The 26,899-nt window shown below is 39.5% G+C and overlaps 1 protein-coding gene across 4 annotated transcripts in view; it reads right to left on the bottom strand.

Annotated features, from left to right (window-relative positions):
• Window positions 1-26,899, bottom strand: part of ESR1 (estrogen receptor 1) — a 258,921-nt gene that overhangs the window by 174,684 nt on the left and 57,338 nt on the right. The window contains exon 2 of one of the 4 annotated variants that reach the window (XM_070733727.1): window positions 20,367-20,582. The exons of the other annotated variants lie outside the window; for them this stretch is intronic. Within the exon in view, the coding sequence (XP_070589828.1) occupies window positions 20,367-20,513 (147 nt within the window). The 5' untranslated portion in view covers window positions 20,514-20,582. The remainder of the gene's footprint in view (window positions 1-20,366; window positions 20,583-26,899) is intronic. 4 annotated transcript variants of the gene reach the window in all.

Below are 26,899 nucleotides of genomic sequence, written 5' to 3'. Positions count from 1 at the left end.
TTTGTCAATGAAATTTCAGGTAGGTTAATTGTTGTTTAAACATAAAGCTGCGCATATTGATTTACTGATTAAATTCTTTCTCAGCTTCTCAATGGAACTTCTTATAAAGTTATGGTTTCTAAGAATAAGTAAAACAGTCCACACCTTCTATAACAGGGGTGTCAAACTCATGGCCCGCAGGCAGTGGCCACACCCAAGCCTGGTTTAAGCGAAAGGGAGGGGAGTTGCGATACATCACATGACAATGACACGAGTTTGAAAACCCCTGTTCTATGAAGTCAGTAGGTTTTATCTGAGATATTTTCAGATTCAAAAGGGTGGACCTAGCATAAAGCAACTTCATCATTTTGGCTTTGTTGTGGTTAGGTATGGATAGCTATGTAGAGAATAGCATAACACCTAAAAAAGAAATTGCTAAATGCTAGCAAGAACTAGGTTTTATAGTTTACTTACTTATATGGTAGTAAGCCCATTAACTGTGCTAGTATTGTCACCCAAAGCCCCATCAAAATAGGGATAAAGGCATCAACTGAACAGCCAGCACTGGAGCATTCAGTGGATAAGCTCAGCACTTTCTGTACACTTAAACTTTTAGAAAGCTGTTAATTGAATGATCTCTCTAGCCATAGATTCCACACATTTCATATAATTATTAAACTCACTTAGAACCCCACATGCTCTCCCTCGGGCTATAGAACATTTCCCTCTTCCTTCATCTAATAAGTCATAACAGCAGCTTTTTCCACGAAGCAATTTCCAACTCGTCTAAACTAGTCTGACAACATTTGAGCTATCCATTACTATAAGCGTGAAATGTACTTACATGAAGATAATTTATGATGAACCTGGTGGGCTATATTTGGTTTGGCCTAACTGTGTTAACAGCTGGTGAGTCATAAAAAGGACAGATAGGGGCCTGCAGCATGGGGAAAAAATGGTGCAGGATTCCTAACAATAGCCAGGTAAACTGAGTCAAGCATCAGTGGAAAGAGAAAGAGAATTAAGTAAGTAACTAGAATACAGTACAGTAACTTCCAAGAATCCATGGTACTTCCAGGAATGGTGTTTTCAAGCTCTGAGTCAAATCCACAAATCCTATTAGGAGTCTTTGAGTAAGTGATGAGGACTGGGATGCTAAATCCTTTTTGAGTGATGTTTCCTTTGTCAGCGTAGGAATAAGATTCCCAGGGAACATATTGGGATGGGGATAGACAGGAGTGGGCTACTGCCCAGATGGGGGGGCAACACAGTGGGGTAGCAAAAATGGAGCTCCACCCCAGAGCACCCAATTTGCACTGAAAGATGTTGAAAGAAAATACAGGGAGTCCAGCATAAGCCACACTCACAGTGTGTTAGTAAAAGTTTTAGTAGCCCTTCACTGGGGATAGGGCAGGGTGAGGATAGGAATGAAGTCCTATTTTGTCTATGGAACAATGAGTTTAAAAACAATTAATTGTCAAGTATCTTGTTACTTGCTTGTTGACAAGAACTTTGCACAACTGACTGTCAAGGCTTTTCCTGAGCTTGTTTGTAGAGTCACAAAATCAGTCCCATTACCAATAATAATTGAGAGTCTATAGCGCAGCTGGAGTAATCATTTTAAAAGCCATCAGAATGTTCAGAGTTCTTCCCTTAATAACATATATGATCCATTCCCAAAAGGTCATTCAACAGAAAATCGAATACTATTCTGAGAACAATGTATGTCTCTTAAGAAAAAAAAAAACCAGCTAATCTGAGAGGCATGCATCTGCAGTACAGATTGTTAGCTGTTCAATTGTAAAATTGTAAAAGGTAATACGTTTTTGACAACAGTGACATCTGTGAATCTCTCCTCCTGCTCCTCCTCATTTTGCCTTCTTTTGCAAGAAGTATATTAAACAAATATCTTATATTTCTCTTAAATGGTACCTGCACAGCCCATTACTCTGGGCATTCTCAAACTCAAAAGAGTTTTTCCTAAATCCCTACAAAAGGATTCCCAACTTCTTGGGATCTTTGTACACATACGTAGCATTTTTCAAAGGTGTCACAACTACTGTATACATTTTGCTTGCATTTCTGATCTCTTGCAAATAGACAATGTTGCAAACCCTATGCCTACATGCAGGGGTGGACTACTGCCGGGACGGGAGGGGAGTAATGCAGTGGGGTAGCAAAAATGGAGCTCCACCCTGGAGCACCCAATTTGCACTGAAAGATGTTGAAAGAAAATGCAGGACGTCCTGCATAAGCCATGCCCACAATGTGGTAGTAAAAATTTTGGTAGCCTTTCACTGCATGTGAATAACTGAATGCAAGCATGAAACAGCAGGCCTTGCAGTGTGATATCACAAGGTGGGTTTCTCCACTTTAGCATCCTCATGAATTTGGAACAGATGTCTATGGAATGTGGGATACCGCAAGAAACAGGCAAAGACAAAGCAACTGACATGATTGAAACAAAAAGAGAAAGTGGGGGAAGAACAGGGGTGGGTTTCTCGCAGTTCGGACTACATCATCTGAACCATTAGTGACCCACTGGTGACGTGAAGATGTCATCACAGATCCAGTTCTGTGCCTGTCCATGTGTGCCGCAATCTCTTTTTTTGTAATTTTCAGTGATTTTTTTTTCAGTGTTGGTTGGATGGTTTCTCACCCATGGGTTAATACCAACGTTTATTTCTTTGCCCAAAGCACAGCTGAGCAGCTCCTCATCTGTGTTTTCAGGTGAAATCACCTTCTCAGCATGCACGGAAGTGAATTCACACAAAGACACATGCGCACAAAACGGTGGCAAAGGTAAGTGGAACCCACCCCTGGGACACAGGTGCAAAAACAGATGATTATCTATCCATAGGACAGATGGAAGATCAAATGCAAAGATGATTGAAAGGAAAACATATACACAACTGTAGTGAGTGAATCAAAACTATGTAGTGCCATAAACTCCAAGAGTAACAGAGACTCTTGGTGATTCATGCTCTTCCACACATCATCAGCCTATTTCCAATATGTTTCTCACTACCCAGAATTGTTAGACTTTGCCAGAACAGAAACTTTATTCACAAATAACCATTTATACACCATTTAAAAATTGCAACCAATTGCATAAAGAATATTATTGTTACCTAACTGGTGGGGGGGGATCAATTTCTGAGCCCCCCAAAATTAAGAGTTTTCTACCATAAGTATTTTATGGAAGAGGAAAAAGATTTTGCTGTCCAGGGCTTGTTTCCCCCAGGAGAAAATTAAGAGCTATCACTTTTAGGGCCACATCTGATAGTTCATGGGCATGTACATGACACCTGTTGGAAATCCTTAAAAAAAACCATATACAAGGATACCTGATTTAAAGATGGGCCAAGAGACACAAGATGTATGAATCTTCTTTTTCTAGATTACAGCATAACTCTGATCCAGGGGTGAGTTCCTTCCAGTTCAGATCAGATCACCCAAACTGTTAGCAACCTGCTTGTGGCATGACGATGGCATCACAATCTGGTTCAGGCGGTGCTGGTCCGTGGATGCCATGTCCCCCCCCCCCATTTTCGGTGAATTTTTCGTGATCTGATGGCTTCTCTTCATCCTCTGCTTCAAAAAAAATTCCTCCCACCCACCCCTAGGTTAATATTGACCTTTATTTCTTCACCCAAAGCGCAATTGACCAGGTTCTCAGCTGTGTTTCAGGCTGAATCCACCTTCTGAGCGTGCACAGAAGTGAAATCACACAAGAGGACATGCAAAATGCTACAATACGAACTGATGGCAAAGGTAAGTGACATATCACATGGCCAACAAGCAGCAATTAACTGCCAATTTAACATAGACATAGAGGTTCAAAATGCAATGGTCTATTTACAATAAGGTTTGTTGAGAAGCACAAACTAGGACAAAGGAATGTCTTTCAGCTGCCAAAGTTCAAAGCGGGAGGCAGAGCTGATAAGCTAGATTTCCAAACAAATGTTTTCAAAGCCAAAATTACTCACAGGATTCTTTAACCCTATAATTGTCCAGAACTGCAGGCAAAACCTCTTAACATTCTCTTTTCCTTCAAAGGATCAAACACTGATTTTCTGGAAAGGGAACCTCCCAACTCCCCCCCCCCTTATGTATACCCTGGGAGTACATACTGTGCACAGCTGTGCTCAAGTCCTACTTCTGAGTCTGCATAACTGCTCTTGCCTCCCCCACATCCTTCTCACTCTTGCATCCAGGATAGGATTCCTCATCTCCTCTTACTCTTTAGACCCAGACAAAGCCCCAATTGGGGGTTGCAAAACCCCAATTGGGGGTTCTATAGCCTCTGCAGGACTCTCACACTCAATCTCTCCCCCCTCCTCACTGTTTGATTCCTCTGACAGCCACACAGGTTGACCATGCCCAGATGGACCCAGTTCATCTGGCTTGAAGTCTGTTATCAGAGGACCTGGCTGTGATCCAACCACAAGAGTAAGTAGAATCCGGTCCTGCTCTGATCTGTATCCCTAAAAGATTGCATCAAAGACTTGGTGAGTTGCTTAAGAATAGTCTGCTGGGCATAGAAGTACTTAATCCACTTTTAGAAAGGCTGGTCTAATCAATGCAGATACTCTCAGTCTGATGGGAAAAAAGGCTTCTTAAGGATTCCAAATAAAGGTTCCTGTTCCTCATCCAGAGGACTTCTCTACATATTTGTTCACTTGCATGCAGCTTCTTAACCATCAGGTTGTACAGGTTTTCCATGGGTACGCTGTAGGTCAATGCCCAAACCTTGTCATGCTCTCTATAAAGCAGGGTTACAGACAGCAATAGAAAGCATCCTGTATCTTTTTCAGAGGTCTGCAATTCTAAGAAGGATTTGTCAAGTCAGGCCTATGGTGCTAGTTAGCCATTATGTATAATCTAAACCTCACATCCTAGTAGTGGTTGCAACAAAGAAGGATAAGCATACTTGTACCTTTATCCAAACAGAACTGCAGTGACTTCTTTGACAAAAAGTATCGACTCTCTATTTCAAATATTTAGCAAGAAATTACACCTAAGAAGTTACCATTTAATGCCCATTAGTTAATTATATGAATCGGTTTTCCTACCACCTCTTCATATTCAGTGCTTCAAGTGCAACTGGGTGTATAATGCCTAAAATAACCCTTACATAGTTGGGCTGACCAAGAAGGCATGATTTGTCCTATGTCATATACCAATAATTATGGAAAGTGTGTGCTATATCAGCAATCAATTTACTCTCGATCACCGGAACATAGAAACTTTAATAAAACCACTTAGCTTTCGTTAGCGTGCTGCTAACTTCGTCAGAGTTTTAAAATGTCTCCCACGGCATTTTAAAACTCTGACGAAGTTAGCAGCACGCTAACGAAAGCTAAGTGGTTTTATTAAAGTTTCTATGTTCCGGTGATCGAGATGGCTGCTGCCTCATCATTCACATATATATATATATATATATATATATATATATATATATATATATATATATATATATATATATATATATATATGTAGATTGTTCTGAGTTCGGGTTTTGCCCTGTGTAATATTTTGCATGTTTATGCGACGTTTCGGTGAAATCACATTCACCATCATCAGGCTGGAGTTCCAATCTTTGTGTTTTTGCAAATGAATATTAGCAACTGACATTTCTTCTTAGCATGTAGTGTGGGGGTGGAGATTTGCTTTGAATGTAGCAAATAGATTGGGTGACTATGCTTCCGTGATCTGATTGGTTGGTGTAATCATGGTTATAGAAGGAATGGCATGAAGATTATGAAGTGTTTTGTTTAAGTCTGATTTCCAAATATAAAATTCTAAAATCATAATAATTAAAGGATTGACATATTGATTATAATGAGGTGTTTATTTTGTTTAAGGCTGGTTTCCAAATCTCTGGCAGGCGCGAGGTATCATCCCTTTTATTTAAACAAAAAGATCTTTTTTCAATTTCAATAGCTTCTAGAGAGATTCTTTTATATAAATTCTCTGTTTTGTGGAGTAATTTAGTTTTTTCAAAGTCAATTTCGTGCCCTGTTTTTTTAATGTGCTGGACAAGGGAGGAGGTCTTCTCCTGTTTCTTGACTGCATTCATATGTTCTGCCATGCGCTGGCTCACTCTTCGGTTAGTTTGTCCAATGTATGTGGCTGCACATGTTTTGCAAGGGATTTCATAGATACCTTGGTATTCTAATTGGATTTTATCTTTGGGGCTCCTTAGGATATTAGATATTTTTTGGTTAGTGCAAAATGAGGTTTTGATGTTATGTTTTTGTAGAATTTTACTAATTTTATCCGTGGTGCCTTTGATGTAAGGAGTTAGGGTTACATCAAAGGCACCACGGATAAAATTAGTAAAATTCTACAAAAACATAACATCAAAACCTCATTTTGCACTAACCAAAAAATATCTAATATCCTAAGGAGCCCCAAAGATAAAATCCAATTAGAATACCAAGGTATCTATGAAATCCCTTGCAAAACATGTGCAGCCACATACATTGGACAAACTAACCGAAGAGTGAGCCAGCGCATGGCAGAACATATGAATGCAGTCAAGAAACAGGAGAAGACCTCCTCCCTTGTCCAGCACATTAAAAAAACAGGGCACGAAATTGACTTTGAAAAAACTAAATTACTCCACAAAACAGAGAATTTATATAAAAGAATCTCTCTAGAAGCTATTGAAATTGAAAAAAGATCTTTTTGTTTAAATAAAAGGGATGATACCTCGCGCCTGCCAGAGATTTGGAAACCAGCCTTAAACAAAATAAACACCTCATTATAATCAATATGTCAATCCTTTAATTATTATGATTTTAGAATTTTATATTTGGAAATCAGACTTAAACAAAACACTTCATAATCTTCATGCCATTCCTTCTATAACCATGATTACACCAACCAATCAGATCACGGAAGCATAGTCACCCAATCTATTTGCTACATTCAAAGCAAATCTCCACCCCCACACTACATGCTAAGAAGAAATGTCAGTTGCTAATATTCATTTGCAAAAACACAAAGATTGGAACTCCAGCCTGATGATGGTGAATGTGATTTCACCGAAACGTCGCATAAACATGCAAAATATTACACAGGGCAAAACCCGAACTCAGAACAATCTACATACATATACCCGTGAAAATTTACGAAAACAAATATATATATATATATATATATATATATATATATATATATACACATATACATACATACATACATACATACATACTGTACATACATATATACATACATACATCAACAACAGGTGGGCTCAGGACATAATTATAATACATAAATTCTGTGATAAAAACTTTACTTATCAACTGCAACCCATTTTATTTTCCATGCGAGTTCACATCATTTCTATTAATTGCAGTATATATCCCACTAAAACAAAGCTTTACGAACTCTAGCTGATCAGATTATGGAGGCTGAAGCCAAATACCCAGATTCACTTGCCATTATTCTAGGTGATTTTAACAAAGGTAATTTAAGCACACTGGAAGCAGCAGGTAATAGGAATCCACCCCTGAATACTTGTACAATTAGACATGGCCCTTCAAAGGCTGTGTGCTCTCACCACTTCTTTCTATATATCAATGACTGTATTTCAAATGATCCATCTGTTAAACTACTGAAGATTGCAGAAGATACAATGATGAAACCACATATAGACAGGAGGTTGAACAACTAGGCTCGTGGTGCGACCAGAACAATCTGGAACTGAACACACTCAAAACTGTAGGAATAGTGATAGATTTTAGAAGAAACCCTCCCATTCTACCATCTCTTACAATACTAGACAACACAGTATCAACAGCAGATACCTTCAAATTTATAGGTTCTATCGTATCTCAAGATCCAAAATAGTCACCTAACATCAAAAACGTCATCAAAAAAAGATAACAAAGAATGTTCTTTCTACACGAACTCAGGAAGCTTAAACTATCCAAGGAGTTGCTGATACAGTTCTACAGAGAAATTATTGAGTTTGTCATCTGCACCTTTATAACTGTTTGGTTTGGTTCTGCAACCCAACAAGATATACACAGACTTCAAAGGATAATCAGAACTGCAGAAGAAACAATTACTGCCAAGCTGCCTTCCATTGAGGACCTGTATACTGCATGAGTCAAAAAGGGGGCCATGAAAATATTTATGGACCCCTCACATCCTGGACATAAATTGTTTCAACTCCTACCCTCAAAACGATATTATAGAGCACTGAACACCAAGACAACTAGACACAAGAACAGGTTTTTTCCAGCATGCTATCACTCTACTAAACAAATAATTCCCTCAACACTGTCAAACTATTCACTAAGGTAGCATTACTATTGCTTTAGTCTTCTCATCATTCTTATAACCCATCTCCTCCCACTTCTGACTGTATGACTGTAACTTGTTGATTGTATCCTTACAATTTATATTAATATTGATTGTTTCCTGATTGCTTATTTGTACCCTATGACTATCATTAATTGTTGTACCTCATGATTGTTGACAAATGTATTTTTTTCTTTTATGTACACCGAGAGCATATGCACCAAAGACAAATTCCTTGTGTGTCCAATTACACTTGGCCAATAAAGAATTCTATTCTATTCACTTGATAGCTTATGATTAACATAGAAACATAGAAGACTGACGGCAGAAAAAGACCTCATGATCCATCTAGTCTGCCCTTATACTATTTTCTGTATTTTATCTTAGGATGGATATATGTTTATCCCAGGCATGTTTAAATTCAGTTACTGTGGATTTATCAACCACGTCTGCTGGAAGTTTGTTCCAAGGATCTACTACTCTTTCAGTAAAATAATATTTTCTCATGTTGCTTTTGATCTTTCCCCCAACTAACTTCAGATTGTGTCCCCTTGTTCTTGTGTTCACTTTCCTATTAAGAACACTTCCCTCCTGGACCTTATTTAACCCTTTAACATATTTAAATGTTTCGATCATGTTCCCCCATTTCCTTCTGTCCTCCAGACTATACAGATTGAGTTCATTAAGTCTTTCCTGATACGTTTTATGCTTAAGACCTTCCACCATTTTTGTAGCCCGTCTTTGGACCTGTTCAATTTTGTCTCCTTATAGTTAATATAATGCTTCAATAAATGTGGAGTTCAGCCATTTTTGCTTGTAGAGACAGAGAGGAAGAAGAGAGAACAAAAATAATGTGAGATCAAAACAGGAAGAATTTATGAACATAATCAAAAGAAGACTATAGGAAAGGAGGGATTATTCCATATAGAAATCAAACTTAATCTCTTCTAGGAGACAATGAAAACAAAAGTATTTAAGCCCATTGATTTTATGGCAGTTCAGGTCTCACCAAGTTCAAAGTTGACTCATCCTTCTAACCTTCCAAGGCCAGTAAAATGAGAACCAAGATTTTGGGAGACAATATACTGACTCTGTAAACCACTTAGAGACAGTTGAAAAGCACTCTGAAGCAGTATATAAGTATAAATGCTATCGCTACTTTTTTATATAACTTAAAAAGTATACTTTTCACCTAAAATATCACATAATTTGCTAGCTATATTATTGTTGTAAAATCCATTTCCCGTACCCAGAAGATAAAATAGTAATTTGAAAATATTTAGGTTTGAAGTATTTTAAATAAATGTGAAGGTTTATATCGTATTTTATGATATATAAAGTAGCATCAATCTTTTTCAAATTTCTATGTAAAGAAAGCACGAATGAGAATTAAAATTACAGTTTTTCCCCTTTATAGGCCAAACCAGGACACTGGTAATTTTGGCAAACAAAATAAATCAACCTAAGATTTTGTTTACAATCATAAATCATTGCATGAGCCAATGGAGCAAGGAAAAAGAAATACAATGCCTGCCTGAAATAAAAAATTTCAAATTTTCTCTTTCACCCACACTTCTTGCTCTTCTTATACCTTCCCTTCCTTTTCTGGAGTGGAAGAAGAGTGTATTCTTTAAGTAGTACAGCCTTATTTGGAATATTCTTTCTTCTTCAAACTCTATTTGGAAGAATTTTCAGATTGTGTTCAGTTCAAAGAATAATAGCAAGCTTCTGCTAGAAGGCCATAACATTCCTTTAAGCAATGTGGATGAAGATAAGTAAATAAATTAATTGCATCGCTATGTTATTAGGAAACAAAAAAGCCACCGAGTCATTTTGAAAATTGTACAGGCATACTTCAGAGATATTGTGGGTTCAGTTCCAGACCATCACAATAAAGCAGATACTGTAACAAAGCAAGACACACATATGTTTTGGTTTTCTAGTGCATATAAAAGTTATGTTTACTCTATACTATAGTCTACTAAATTTGTAGTATTGCATTATGTCTAAAAAAGTCCAACGTACATACTCTAATTAAAAAGTACTGTATTGCTAAAAATGTTAATCACCATCTAAACCTTCAGCAAGTTGTAATCTTTTTGCTGGTGGAGGGTCTTGTAAAAAAGTAATGTCTGCGAAGTGCAATAAAGCAAAGCAACAATAAAACAAGGTATGCCTTTACTTCTGAAAGTCCTTCAGGTTTTATCATCTTTAGAATCCAATTGTCAAACTTACTTCTAAACTTCAGGCTCAATTTTTTCCTTCCCCATGGAGGGAAAAGCTTCAGTAAATGACCTCATTCAAGCATGTTAAAATATTTCAGATGTTGTGCTTTGGATAACAAGCAAATGAGCAGGTTTGACTCATCCCAATAAATGCTACTGCTCGTCACAATAATTTTGCCCTAGCAAATTGCCCTACAGGTGGAGATATGGGTGTTCACAAAAAGCAATGATGATAGCCATGAACACATAACCAACTGCTCACCTCCTTTTTTGTGAATTACAGACAAAAGTCCCTGCCAATAGCACATCTAACCATTGCATCTAGTTTGAAGCTCTATTGCCTACTTAGAAAATGTAACAACTGAGGGGGGACACAAAGATAGTGGGACAAAAACAAAATCCAGAAAACGTGATACTGTATCTGAATTCAGATCTGACAGTGGTAGGAATATCTGTGTGAGAGGGGCCAAATTTTAATGGTGGTGGCTAATTTATTTAATTTATTTATTTATTATTTATTTTGTCCAATACACAATAATACACAATGAAGGTTATAGAGGATAGTAGTAGAGTAGAGAGTATAGTAGAGAAGAAACACGAGATATAGGAGAGACTATAGGACAGGGGACAGAAGGCACTCTTGTGTGCTTATGTATGCCCTTACTGACCTCTTAGGAATCTGGAGAGGTCAACCGTGGATAGTCTAAGGGTAAAATGTTGGGGGTTAGGGGATGATACTACAGAGTCTGGTAATGAGTTCCACACTTCGACAACCCGATTACTAAAGTCATATTTTTTACAGTCAAGTTTGGAGTGGTTAATATTAAGCTTGAATCTGTTGTGTGCTCTTGTGTTGTTGTGGTTGAAGCTGAAGTAGTCTTTGACAGGCAGGACACTGCAGCATAAGATATTGTGGGCAATACTTAGATCATGTTTAAGGTGTCATAGTTCTAAGCTTTCAAGACCCAGGATTGTAAGTCTAGTTTCGTAGGGTATTCTGTTTCGAGTGGAGGAATTAAGGGGTCTTCTTGTGAAGTATCTTTGAACATTTTCAAGGGTGTCAATGTCTGAGATGCGTTATGGGTTCCAAACAGATGAGCTGTATTCGAGGATGGATCTGGCGAAAGTTTTGTAAGCTCTGGTAAGTAGTGTGAGATTTCCAGAGCAGAAGCTATGTAGGATTAGATTAACAACTCTTGAGGCCTTCTTAGCGATGTTGTTGCAGTGGGCTTTGGCACTTAGATCTTTATTTATTAGTATTCCGAGGTCCTTGACCGAATGGGGATTGTCTGTGATAATTTGTTTATAAAATTTGTATTTGAAGTTCTGATTCTTTTTGCCGATGTGTAGGACAGAGCATTTGCTGGTTGAGATTTGGAGTTGCCATGTGTTGGACCAGTCAGAAACTGAGTCTAGGTCTTTTTGTAGAGTAGTTGTGTTATCAGTGGTGTTGAAGAGTTTTACATCATCTGCAAAAAGAACACAGTTGCTTGTGATGAGATCGCAAAGGCCGTTGATGTAGAGAATGAAGAGCGTAGGTCCCAGTATGCTACCTTGGGGGACACCACTTTTAACAGGGACTTTTAATTGGAGATGTCATGCCCAAAGATCCATTCATATACCTTAAAGACCTTTATTTGTATGTTCTTATATAAATCAAGTAGGTTGAAAAATTGTTAATAATGCCATCAGCTTCTTTTCCCAACTAAAGTATATGGAAACAGGACTTCCGGTGGCGAAGTTGAGGTGATGTGGAGGAAGGAGGATGGTTTCTGTCCTCTAACTCTGATCTTTTCACGATCGGGATCCCTTCGGGGCATGGAGAGCCTAGAAGCCACATGAAATAAAGGGGAAGCCTGGGGGGAGATGAAAGGCGATCACCCACTGCAATGAAAGGAAACCGCTTAAACCTGGCATGAAAGTGTCTGCTATTGCAAGATGGCAGACTCGAGGCCATGACAAGCCACAGCAGATAAAGAAGCAAAGGTACATTTACCAGACTGTGTCATTTGAAATAAGCAAAAATATTCCAACCTGTATAGAAGAAAAGCACCTAAAGAAAAGGTGAAATCCATGATTTCTGGTGAGAGAAGGAAGCTCAATTGTGAAGGAAGCCTCAATGCAGCTATGACTTAGTGGGAAGAGCTGTGAGTCAGCAAGTTAAAATACCTAAAGACTGAGCGAAGGGAGACAAGGAACTTTATGATAAGAGCTTCAGGAGGAGGAGATTAGTATATGGTAAAGAAAGTGGTTGGGAGAGAAATAGAAGAAGCAATTTAAAAACCAGAGATCCAGTTTGATGAAAGAGTGAACTAGAAGAGAGAGAAAAAGGACATGGTACAGTGAAAAAGAGAGATGGCGGAATGAGCAAGGCAAAAGCAAGGCAAGATGATGGGTGATAGATGACAGAAATTGGTGAGAAATTGGTGGTGTGGGAGTGCAATGAGAGAAGCTGGAAAACTAAAGGAGAGTAATTTGAAAATGGAGAAGGAACAATATGTAACAAACGGTCGGATAAGAAATTCATTCTTATTTATGACAAATCATAAAAGATCTACAAGTAGATGCAATTTTTTGCAAAATTTTCCCATATTTATTTTAAAATATTTGAAATGACTAAAAAAAGCTTGCATTGGATGAGCATAACATAGATTACTTCATTGTAACATCAGACAATATAAGTTTGTATTATATTTTTCAAGTAACATGTCACTTAGGCAGGTTTCTTTTAGTAAAAGAGAATTTCTACTTTATCCCAGCTACTATTAGAAATATCTAATTTTACCATCTAGTATAATATCTGATTAAACAATCCCCTGGTAGTTCCTTTTCATAGCAATTGTAACTTTTTTTTAAAAAGCATTTATTATATGATTTTTATTGTAGCTAGCAGACAGAATTGCTAATGAACTTATATTGATTCATTACATGAATAATCTGCAAATATGTTTCTGAAAAATATTTCCAAACCATTGCGCTCAAAGAAACTTATTTCTACAAACAATTAACGATTACACCATACACTGTAAATGGTCTAATTATTTTCTGAAATGAATTCTGTGCTTCTTGAACATTAAAATATTCTTCTTCATCATGAATGTTAAATCCAATCTCATCACTACTCTCTCTTTTAAAAAATTTCATATTGGAGATATACCAAGAACTATTTGGAAAAGTTCAGAACATATCCTAAAAGAACAGAATATAGAAGAATAAAAATAAATCTCAGAAATAAGGGACAGTTTCTAAGAAAAGAATGACAGAATTAGAAATTTTCATACCAAATCAAAATCAGGACACATATACAAATTTTTACTCACAAAACAGAGTACATAAAAAAATTAATAAAATGCATGCAAAACAGTCATAACACAACAATGAGAAAAGTTATGAAAAAAAATCTATAAAATTTGCTCCAAGTAAAAGCCTAAAAGAAAACTGATAAAATGTTTTATAGGCAGTATACAACTAAGTCAGTAAATTGCCAGGGTAGACAAAAGATATAATAATAAATGTTGGAAATGTCATGACACAAAAAGAATATTTTATTACACATAGTGGACATGGTAAAAACAAAACCCTCAAAAGTACTGAAAACAAATACAAAGCACTATTCAGAAAGTTTTAGAAATCAAATATGTAAAATAAAATCACAATTCTCTTTACTAGTCATAATTCAAAACTATTTCAAAAATATTCTAATTTAATAAGGTACATATTTGTGGCAAGAAGGATAACTTGAGAATAATATAGAAAAGAGACATAGTGCACAGAAAGGCATATATGAGTACTAGCTGATAACCCAGTATTGCCTGGGTATTTATTTATCCCAATCCTAGACAAAATATTGTGGAGGTAAGACACTCTAGCATCCCTAGTGGTGTGTGAGGGTATGTATGGCTGTGTATTCCAGCATAACTCTGGAACGCCTCAAGGAATTTCAACTAAACGTGGTACAAAGATGACAGGCCCACCATGCCTCAACCACTCAGCTCAGCCTCTTGTCCTTTGCAGCAGGGCTAGTGAGTGCCATCGCCACCAGGGCCCCCTCTCAGGTGTGGAATTCCCCCAAAAGATCAAAGTAAGGATCAATGAGAATATTCAACAGATCGGTGTTATTATGGTTGGTCACATAATGAAACAAATGTTTAAATTGGCTTTTGTGGTTTTATCAAATCCTTCCTAAAGACTTTAGATAGAATAGGTGGTATTCTATGGTATTAGAATACCATATATGGTATTAAAGATATCATTTTAGGATATAAATTGTTCTAAGACCGATGATGATTTTATAAATGTTGTTCAAGTGGTGTTTCAAATGTTTTGGGGTTGCATCCATAGCACCTTATTATAAGTATGGGGTATTGTGTGGCAGGTGTTTGACTGTTTGAATTCTAAACTTCCAGAGCACTTTAGTTTCTTCACTCTCTAATACTTTGTCCATTTTGTTTTCCCACCAATTCTTACTTTCAGGCAAATTTCTTCTAGCTATTCCCATGCACCATTGTTGTCATACCGTTGTTTGTAGTCAGTCTATGTGATCTTTTTTGCAGCAGCTAAGGAGGTGGTCCACTGTTCATTCTGCTTCTTTGCGAAGATGATATTTATTTTCTGTTGCTGCCTCCTCAATTCTGGTTTTGCATGTAATTAACATGCAAAAAAGGGCAACATGAATGGTCAAGGGAATGGAGTATCTACCTTATGAAACCAGGTTGCAATGCCTTGGACTCTTCAGCCTTCAAAGACGGCGTTTAAGGGGTGACTTGATCGAAGTGTATAAAATCATGCATGGGATAGAAAAGGTGGATAGAGAAAAATTATTTTCTCTATCACACAATACTAGGACAAGGGAGCACTCCCTAAAGCACATAGGTAAGAAAGTGAGGACAAATCAAGGGAAATATTTCTTCACCCAGAGGGTCGTTGGTTTATGGCATTCACTTCCAGAAGAGGTTGTGACAGCTGTCAGCCTTGATAGCTTCAAGGCAGGATTAGACAGATTCATGGATGCCAAGTGTATCGGTGGTTATTGAAACAGATGTCCAAGTGCCACCACTATGTTGGTTGAGGCAGGCAGGATTCCCTTGAGTACCATTTGTTGGGGGTCAGCAGAAAGGGAGGGTTTTGCCTTCACTTTCTGCTCAAGATCCCCATGGACAATTGTGGGCAACTGTGTGACGCAGAATGCTGGACTCAATGGGCTTTGGCCTGATTCAACATGGCTCTTCTTATGTTCTTGTTTTTAAAGCTTTGTATTGTGCAACCAGAATTAACCTGTCTCTTTCTTCAACTCTCCTGCTCTTAGCAATTGCCGTGTTTTGTTGTTATCTACTTTGTCTGCTATTTTTTTAATGTACTGGCCGTGTAATGCTTTGCCTTACTGTGTCTTTTCTATTATTGTTTTGGTTTTCCTTGTAGATCCGTTTCGGTGATATACCAGTATTTAGATCTTCATTCATTATATGTTCATTTCTAACCTTCTTGATCTTGACAGCATCAAGCATCAGTGTGCTTCATTTAGACCCTTAACGTGGCTTCTATAGGGCATGCTGATTCTTTCAGTTCTCACCATTTTCCCCGTTGATGGTAAAGGTGGCATATTTATCCAGTCCAAATTCCATTGTAATATTTTCGCTATATATATGGTGTTGAGCAGTGACTCCATTTCAGATAGTATTTTTCCAAAAAGCTTCAGATGATCCATGTAAAAGAGACGGATAGCCTGACAGATATTTTGGATGATTGATAGCTATGCCCTAACTTTTTCAGTATTGTTGATAGAGGAATCAATGTCCTCCTCCTCCTCCTGTCAGCCAGATGTTGGGATGTGGTTGACTCATCAGTTAGGAATAATGTTTTGACTGAAGGCTTCATTCCCCCCCATCAGCTCCAAACTGTGTCAAACTGAATTCGTGTCAGAAGGCCCAAGGATGCAAACAATCCCACATCCCAATCAAATTCAGGCTTGACATTATGTGCTGTTGCCCATGGTTCTTTTCTTTTTTTTATCTCACTATAGGCTGGATTTCTTATTTTATTTTTAAGCTGCTCAAAATCATAAATTATTGAGTGGACTCTACATGTGAATAAAATAAAATAAAATAAATGAACTACTTTTATTTTACCCGTACAGGCTTACCAAGGAGTAAAACTGTCATGAAATAAAATAGTGCTACATAATTTAAGAAAAAGAATGGGTACAGTTAAAATTCAGCAGATGGACTGCACAATTCCCTTCCCAAAAGCCAGCATGCTATAGAAATGAACAATGCTGTATTACAGAAGTCTGCTGGTGTTAAGACCTGCTTTTCCTTTGCATTACTGTACTACAACAAATATGCTCAGTAGAAATATAAATTAATTCTGCGAGTTTTGTTAAATATACATTACCTTTAGAAATGAACATTAAAAGATCTTTTTTACATTGCTCTAAATTACAGTTTTATAGCCAAGAATATATGGAACTCAGCAGCGAATCTATATTCATCTAATGGTACATTCATGAGTTGTTTGTCTTTTCTGCAATGAATGTTCCTTACTCTTATTTTCAAGAAGGGATATTCCACTAAGGAAAAGTTGCAATTCCTGATGTTTGTAGCTCCAAACACACAAATCTGTGTGCAAAGATTATGGCTGAAAAAAGATCAGGAGGCTGCCTCAAACAACCACAGAAGCCCACAACAGAAATTGCTTGGCAACACAATATAATCTCTGTCTGTTGCCTCATAACCTAAAGGCAGTAAACAGCAATAGAGGAAAGTTGTAACTGAAACATAAAGATACCTTGTCTTATCTTTTAAAAAATAGCACTGAGGGCATGTAATGTATTCCAATTTAAGATTCAAAGACTTTAGACTGCCATCACCATCACCTATTTATAAATTGGAAATGAACTTGTCTATTAGTGATTAATTAGAAATCTTGCTTTCCTGCACTCTGACCTTGCAAAGGAATGTTCTTGCATCAAATTAGTGAGATAGGACTTGTCTGAAAGAGTTACCATGCCAATCTCCTTAGTTTATAGTTTATAAGAAATTAAAAGATGCTTTGCTCCTGGGGAGGAAAGCTATGGGAAATCTAGACAGCATGCTAAAAAGCAGAGACATCACCCTGCCAACAAAAGTGCGTAGAGTCAAGGCTGTGGTTTTCTCAGTTGCAATGTGTGGCTATGAAAGTTGCATCATAAGAAAGGCTGAGGGCCAAAGAATTGAGACCTTTGAATGATGGTGCTGGAGAAGACTCCTGCGTGTCACTTGGACTGCAAAGCGATCAAACCGGTCAATCCTAGAGGACATCAATCCTGATTGTTCTTTAGAAGGCCAGATCCTGAAGGGGAAACTCAAATACTTTGGCCACCTAATACGAAGGAAGGACTCACTGTAGAAGAGCCTAATGCTGGGAAAGATTGAGGGCAAAGAAGAAGGGAATGACAGAGAATGAGTTGGCTGGATGGAGTCACTGAAGGTGAACATAAATAGACTCCAGAGGACAGTAGAGAACAGAAAGGTCTAGAGGAATGTTGTCCATGAGGTTGTGATGGGTTGGACACAACTTCACAACTAACAATGACAAATAGTTTATAAATGCAACCATTAGTTTTGAAAAATAGGTACAAATAAGTACAATAAAAATAGGAAAATTGGGCAGATATTTATTTTAAACCTGTAACATTAGCTTAGCACAGGCTTGGTCAAATCCTAAACATTCTCCTTGTTCTTCCTCCAGCATAAAATAAAAGAAATGGGTTGAAAGGAGCTGGTCATCTTATATGAAACAAATCCTAGTTAATTTTAGCCAGAGATACATAATTGGAGTTTGGAATGTGAAAAATATGTAATATATCAGAAATGAGCACATTAACTCAAATTTAGTTGCCTTAAATTTTAAGTAAATGCAAAAGCTATGCATAGTCCCAAAGAGATTGCAGACCCTCTTTAAACTATTGTTTATTGCAATACAGAAACACTGATTGAGAGGCTGTGCCCCACCTTTGACACAACACCAGTTGTGTGTTACTCTCTCTCAGCCCTATGATGGAGGCAATGGCAAACTACTTCTGAAAAACCTTGCCAAGATAATTACAGAGACTTGTCAAGGTAGTCTACAAGAACTGGACCTGGTTGAACAGAAGGGGGGGGGAATACTATACGGTAAGCCAGAATCATCCCTCTATTCAGCCAGATAGAAGCAAGTCTTCATATGCAAGAAATTGAAGTTAATCTTTGATGAGTGTTAAATTTATGTTTTACTGACAAAGAAATAAAGGGAGACTAGTATGGCTCTATTTCAAGCCCGTTAGCTCTCATCAGCTAGCCATAGCTTGAAATACAGTAGCTCTATACTAGTCACCCTTTATTTGTCAGTAAAACATAAATTTAACACAAAAATAGTTTTTCGCAAAAACAATTGCCTGCAAAGGCTTCTTGATTGGGGCTGAAAGGCAAAAACAGAAGCAGTATGCTCCATCTCATAATTGGGTAGACAAAGTTGCCCTGATAGGACAGTCCAACCAGAGAAAAAACACTCTTTGATGAGTGGTTGATAAAGGGCATAAAAATAAAGGCTATGAGAAAGAAGCAAAGAAGAACTTAAAGCAATTAAAATCCCCACTATAACAATATTGGTCAGTAATATTTTTTTTAACTATTTCACTCTAAAAGCCTACTGCACTTTTTGTCCAAGTCAATTGCATTCCTTAATTTTTAATGCATCCCAATTTGAACCTATCCCCCAACAATCTAGGTCCTCATTTTACCCATCGTAGAAGGGTGGAAGGTTGAGTCAGCCTTGAACCTGGTGAGATTTTGAACTGCCAAAGTGCTGTTCTCTGGCAGTCAGCAGAAGTAGCCTGCAGTACTGCATTTTAACCACTGCACCACCACGACCACAGATGCCATGGATGGTGGATTATGATTATGATCATCACAGACTCCACCTTGACTGCGCACACATACCTGGGGATCATCATAGCAACCACAATGTTTAGTTTACTATTCAGCAAACTGCATAATGCAACATGAATTACACTGCTCAAAAAAATAAAGGGAACACTTAAACAACAGTATATAACTCCAAGTATTCAATGAGAATATTTCATTCATTCAGATCTAGGATGTGTTATCTGAGTGTTCCCTTTATTTTTTTGAGCAGTATATTTCTATAACCTGTATATTCAGTTCATACCATAAAGTAGATACCTCATGTTGCATTGTATACACCAAGTAACCGACAAGAGATAAAAGGATTTAATCACATTTGATCCTCACTGAAAGTTCAATCGAAATATCTTTTTTAAAAAACAAGGCTCGTCCACTTTTCTCAGCTATTCAATCCAAACTACCTACAATTATACCGTAGCTTTATTTTGTAGATACTTCTTCCCAAAATTAACTTCTCTTGACACCAGCTGGCAATTGATAGAGGTGGGGGGATTTTTTGGCTTTGTTTTGGAAGTGAAATGTAGACGTTTTCTCCCATGGCAGGAAAATTATTACTATTTAGTGCTTCACAATAAAGCTTTGAATTGCGCGTTGTTAGCGCTAACTGAATTTCTGTACAGAATTTCTTCTTAAGAAAGGAAAAAGGGGCAGGCATAGGGTTTTTGCCACTCTCAAAAGGTAGAAGAGTGAGCAGCAATAATTTGTTGTTCAGGAAAAAAAGGAAATGTTCTTTGCTTCAAGTACCTGAAATAGTGGCTGAGCAAGAAGCAATGAACATCTTGTCAAGGCAGAATAGGTTTTTGCTATTTTTTTTAAAATCTCAGTTGCCCAAAGAAAATTCTGTTAAAGAATGAAGTGTTTTTATTCATCATTTTTCTAATACCATTTTATGCATAGACTTTACCATTTTGCTTCCTTCCATCCATGACATGCAGTCAGTGAAGTTAACTTTTTTTAAAGGGAATACTGAAACTGCAAGGAAGTTGTTGTTATTGCTGCTGCTGTTGCTACTGTGCTGCCTGGATCTCAAATGATTCTGGTGGCTTTCCATCCAAATCCTCCCAGGACTAACACTGGCTAGCTTTTCAATATTTGTCAGTCATTGAAATGCTGTCACCATCTATGTGAGAAAGACAAGAACAAGGACAACCAAATCAATTGCAATAAACAAAATGAATAGAGTTGCAAGACACTCAAGATTTCTTGGCCGAAGAAATCATTTTTCTTTTCTTTATGGTAAGATGGCTACAAAGCTCTACATTCCACGCTTAGGCTCACTACCCCGCTTGAAACCTTGTTCATCCATCCAACTTGGAAACTCACACATATTGCACAGAACTTTTACAAAAATGATGGCTGAGGCACTCAATTCCGCCCATATGCTAAAGCACCTTAAATAACAACTGAAAGCACAGCTATTAAAGACCACTTCCAAAATGCTTAGAATCATTCTGTTTACCAAATAGTTTCTTAAAAGGTTTGTTCATTGTTGCAAAGGTGCTTTTTCTTTTGTTGTTTTTTTATTTTTTTTCTACATCCTTACACACTTACAAAATCACATGCCTTCAAATTTCAATACAATACAATATAATATCAATCACCAAATTCTTCATTGAATTTCTTAATTTATATCTATATTGTTTCAGTGTACATTATTTATCTTACGCTATATCTCCTTTTCTGATTTTGTCCCTTGGATTTCAAAGATTGTTTTCTGTTCTCATTCAAATTCAAAACGCTATTATCTATCAAAATGTATATTGGCTATTTGCTTTTATCTAATAAATGTATGCCATAGTGCTTCAATCCATTTCTTGTATTCTTACTTATCTCATTCTTTTTTTTCCTGAAAATTTTTTTATTTTTTTCACACCAACATTTTCATTCATATTTTTTAACCCTTGTTTTAAAATAACTGGCCTTTAAGAGGAAAGATCCAAATTTACTTCTCTTCAAACAAAAAAATATCAACTATCTCATGCCTTAAATCTAATTATAACAATAGCAATAAAGGGGAAAAACAAAAATTATTACAACCAAAGGCGCTTTTTCAGGAGGCAACTGGACTTTCTGTTTTTTCTTTGAAGACATTTCGCTTCTCATCCAAGAAGCTCTTGAAAAAGCACTTTTGGGATAACCATGACGAATGCTGGCTGGGGAATTCTGGGAGTTGAAGTCCAAATATCTTCAAGTTGCCAAGGTTGGGAAACACTGGTCTATAATATAGATATTTAAATGCTTAGATTAGCATCCCCAGTTTGGTGTTCTCTCTGGATAACTTTAACATACAGTATTTGAAAGACACAAGGTTAGGGAACACCTTGACTTACAAGATGATCTTTTCTTTGCCAGGAGCAGGTTTGACCTGCAAAACGTTCAAATATCACAGCTTTTAAGAGTATTCTCTATTCTAATCCATATCACTCCAATACTTTATTTTTGTACTTTTGGCCCTCATGCCATTATGTGGGGAAATGCTAATGCAAAATAATTATGTCCAACTAGTAGTTGCATGCTAATTAATATCTTTTGTCCTGTGTTTCTGAATCAGAGCTACAGCTCAACTCTAATTATTTTTAAAGTCAAGTTGCTGATCCACTGTCTCAGATACATGGTCTTTTTTTGCCGGTAAGGAAGTCTGTTCACTTTCTGAATCATCTCATTGGAAAACAAACAAGCGACAAGAAAACCTTAAATCATCATCCCTCTCAGAAAGCGAGGATGAGTAGTTTACAGAATAAAACAAAAGGGATAAAGTAGAAGCAAGATCATTGGCAAGAAGGGGAAGGTATGGAGAAGTATAGTAAATGAATTTAGTTTTAATTGTCCTTCCATATCTTTTTCTTATCTCAAGCCTTTCATTTTATTCCTTTTCCAAGCTCCAAATAGGAACAGTGTACAGTGGTACCTCTACCTTCAAATGTCTCTACTTACGAACTTTTCTAGATGAGAACCGGGTGTTCGAGATTTTTTTTGCCCCTTCTCAAGAACCATTTTCCACTTGTAAACCCAAGCCTCCAAAACTGTATCCGGAAAAGGCGGAGAGAAGTCTCCATGGGGCCTCTCTAGGAATCTCCTGGGAGGAAACAGGGCCAAAAAAGGTGGGGAAAAGCCTCCGTGAGGCCTCTCTAGGAATCTATTACACACAGGCAAACACAGAGCTCTTCTAAAATTATACACATTCAACCTCATATCCTGCGATGGGGAAAAAACATACCCAGAGCCCAGAAGGGAAAAAAAGAAAAAAATTCAAAATTTTTCTACCGGTTCTGCGTACCTGACCAAAGTTTTCTACCAGTTCTGCATACTTGACTGTACCCGTAGGAGCCCTTCACCGGTATGGGTGTATGCATTCATTTTTTAAAAAAAATTAATTCCTAAATATGTTCTTATGAAATGAAGCAAGAATAGAAATCCAGCCGAAGTGAAGAATGGATCATTATGTTTAATGCTGCAGAGATGCATTTTCACCCCTGCAATCATTAGGTGACAAAGCTGCAGCCAGAAACAAATTCTAAAGAACCAGCTTCGTATAATGATTAAAATGAGAGACTGTGAGTTCTAGTCCCACCTTAGGAGCAATGTCAGTGGGGTGGTCTTAGACCAGTCACTCTCTCTCAATCCTAGGCCAAAGGCATTGGGAAAACTAAAAATATTGCAAGAAAATTGCAGGAACTTGTCTAAGCAATCGCCAGGAGTTAAGACTGACTTTGAAGCACCTCCAAACCAAAACAAGTTTTAATTAGTATTTGATGTAATATACTTACCTGAAATCTTGCACGAACCAGTATGGCATAGTGGTTAGAGGGCTGGGTTGGTCCTGGGAAGACTCAGGTTGCAGTCCACCCTTAGCCACAGAAAGATTTTGGTAATTTTTGGACAATTATCCAGACTTTCAACATCTAAACCTTTCCCAAAAATGTGATTGTTGTGGGGGAAAGTGAGAGAAGAAGCAAGATCATGTGAAGTGTTAATATCACTTTATAAGGCCTTGGTAAGGCCACACTTGAAATACTGCATTCAGTTTTGGTTGCCACGATGCACAAAGGATATTGAGACTCTTGAAAAAGTGCAAAGAAGAGCGACAAAGATGATTAGGGGACTGGAGGCTAAAACATATGAAGAACAGTTGCAGGAACTAGGCATGGCTAGTTTAATGAAAAGAAGTACCAGGGGGAACATCATAGCAGTCTTCCAGTATCTCAGGGGTTGCCACAAAGAAGAGGGAGTCAATATATTCTTCAAAGCACCTGAGGGTAGAACAAGAAGCAGTGGGTGGGAACTAAACAAGGAGAGAAGCAACTTAGAACTAAGGAGAAATTTCCTGACAGTAATAACCAGGTGTGGGCCACCAATCCTGGCCCTACCAGAACGGGCTGGGAGTGCCCCAGCCCCCGCCACCACTCACGCTCGCACAGGACTCAACTTCTGTGCATGCACAGAAGCCAAATCTCATGTGAGCGAGTGAGATTTCTAGGGAGGGTGGCTTCTGCGCATGCGCAGAAGCAAAAAGAACCCAGAAATGGGCAAAGGTAAGTACTCATTTGCCGGTGCCCACTGCCGTTTGGCCCCCCCCACTGCCCACTCGCTGCCGGGTGTGTTACATGGCGGCTTCCCCCCCACCGACCATTCACCACCATTTACACTACACGGCAGCTTCCCCCCACTGACCGCTTGCCGCCATTCGCCCACCCCTGCCCACGACACGGGCCTCTCAATCTGGCTTCTCCCCCCACTCCCGCCCACCATGCCATGCTGCAAGTGGCCCACCAGGTCTTTACCTTGCCTGCAGGGGTGTTGCAGGCATGGTGCTCTCCTGCGCCACAGGCATCTCTCTCCTGCAGTGTGAGAGAACATCGCATAGCCGGAGATGGGCAACAGCCAGAATGGGTAGGCTGCTTTTGGCAGCTGCCGCTCTAGATGCTGCAGCAAGATTCCAGCTGCTGTGCATATGCAGCAGCCAAAATCTCATGCGCGGACATCTTTTTCGCAGCAAAAATTGCCGATTTCTTTGTTCTGTGCATGCTTTTTACAGCGGAATGATGGTTCCGGGCGTACTGGCTGGAGCCCATGACTGGTAAGAACACCTAATCAGTGGAACAGCATACCTCCAGAAGTTGTGAATGCCCCAACACTGGAAGTTTTTAAGCAGATGTTAGATAACCATCTGTCTGAAATAGTATAGGGTTTCCTGCCTAAGCAGGGGGTTGGACTAGAATAGGCGTTGATTGCTTACCTGAACGCCTCTTCTCGTACGGTGAGCGGGTACAGCAGTCACATGGGTTGCTCATGTCCAATCCGGTGGAACTGAGCCTAGTATTAAAAAAGCTTGCCGGATCCGCCCCTTCCCCAGAATTCGCGAATCCATAGACTAGGCTCAGTTGTGAAGCTCTGTAGTGTTCAACTCTCATTGTTAGAGGAAGAAGGAGATAGAAAGGTAAAGAAGACACATACAAGGGCGGGAAGTGACTGCTGTACCCGCTCACCGTACGAGAAGAGGCGTTCAGGTAAGCAATCAACGCCTATTCTCCGTACTGAAGGAGCGGGTCCAGCAGTCACATGGGACATACCCAATAGATGGTCCCTAGGGTGGGATTAGCTTGCTATCGTGTGAGATAACGGATTGGAGTACCCTTCTGCCGAAGGCAGCGTCCGCTGAAGCGTAAGAATCAATTTTGTAGTGCCTGATGAAGGAATTTGGCGAGGCCCAAGTGGCTGCTTTGCAGACCTCCTCCAACGGGGCTTGAGTCGCCCAAGCGGCCGAGGTGGCTGCGCTCCTGGTGGAATGCGCAGTGATGTTCCTTGGAACTGAGAGGGAGGCCGACTCATAGGCCTTAGATATAGTCCCTCTGATCCAACGGCCTATTACTGTTGAAGACACTTTGGCCCCCATGACTCTGGGATGATAGGCTACAAAAAGTGCTTCTGACCTCCGAAAGGGTCCTGTGCGTTGGATATATATTCTCAGCGCTCTGGTGAGATCCAGGGTGTGCCATCTAATTGCCAAGGGATGGTCTCGTTGGAGGCAGAAGGAAGGTAGGACAATATCCTGAGATCTGTGGAACATGGAACTGACCTTGGGTAAGAAGGTGGGGTCCAGTCGCAAGACTACCTTGTCCTGATGAAATTGGCAAAGGTCCTGCCTGATTGAGAGGGCAGCCAGCTCCGAAATGCGTCGGGCAGAGGTAATAGCCACCAGGAAAGCTACCTTAAAGGATAGGTACCTGAGGGACGCCGATTTTAGGGGTTCGTATGGTGCCTGCGTGAGGGAGTGGAGAACCCGTGGCAAATCCCAGGATGGATACCTGTGGACCTTGGAAGGTCTGAGGTTGGCTATGCCCTTGAGGAATTCCTGAACTTCAGGGAAGGATCGGAGAGGCTGTCTGCGGGGGCCCCCTAGGACAGATGAAATGGCTGCCAGATGACGCCGGAGGGTGCTGGTGGAGAGTCCTTTATGGAAACCTTGCATAAGGAAGGGAATAATTCTGTGTATGGGGATGCACAGAGGGGAGAGACCTTCCTGAAGACACCACTGGTGAAACTTGGACCACGTGTGGTCGTAGATTCGATTGGTCGAGCCCCTTCTGGCCTTTAGAATGACCTCCACTGAATCAGGGTCATGCCCACGCAGCTCTAAATCTCTCCTGATAACAGCCAGGCGGTGAGGTGGAACCACTCCGGGTCTGGATGGAAAGAGGCCCCCTGCCGCAGCATATCCCCCGAAACGGGGAGTCGCCAAGGGTCCTGGACGGACAGCTGTTGGAGATCTGCGAACCAGGGCCGGCGGGGCCAATGAGGGGCGATTAAGATTACTCGGGCCCTCTCGGTGAGGACCTTGTGAATCACGTCCGGGAGGATTGGAATTGGAGGAAATGCATAGAGTAGGCCTGGAGGCCATGGACTCCGGAGGGCATTGATCGCTTCCGCTCCCGGGGATGGAAATCTGGAATAGAAGCGAGGGAGTTGGGCGTTCGCATTGGTCGCGAAGAGATCCAGGACTGGTAGGCCGAATCTGAGGGTGATTTGATGGAACAGGTCTTGATGGAGGTTCCACTCTCCTGGGTCTATCGTTGCTCGGGATAGCCAATCCGCCTGGATGTTGAGACTCCCCGAGATGTGATCGGCTAGGAGCGACTGGAGATGTTTTTCCGCCCAAAGGCCCAGCTTGAGGGCCTCCCTCATGAGAGCCTTGGATCTCGTGCCCCCTTGCCTGCAGATATGGCTTTTTGTGGCAATGTTGTCGGTGAGAATGAGAACGTGCCGGTTGGGGATGCGAGGAGAGAAATGCTTCAGAGCCAGGGAGACGGCTCTTAACTCTAGCCAATTTATTGGCCTGGAAGCTTCCTCCGGGGACCACGTGCCCTGGGCTATCATCCCCTGGGCGTGGGCGCCCCATCCCGATAGACTGGCATCTGTGGTGATGACAAATTGATCCGG

This window comes from Erythrolamprus reginae, chromosome 1 (genome assembly GCF_031021105.1).
Source record: "Erythrolamprus reginae isolate rEryReg1 chromosome 1, rEryReg1.hap1, whole genome shotgun sequence".
Taxonomy (NCBI): Eukaryota; Metazoa; Chordata; class Lepidosauria; order Squamata; family Dipsadidae; genus Erythrolamprus; species Erythrolamprus reginae.
This window is presented reverse-complemented; position numbering and strand designations above follow the sequence as displayed.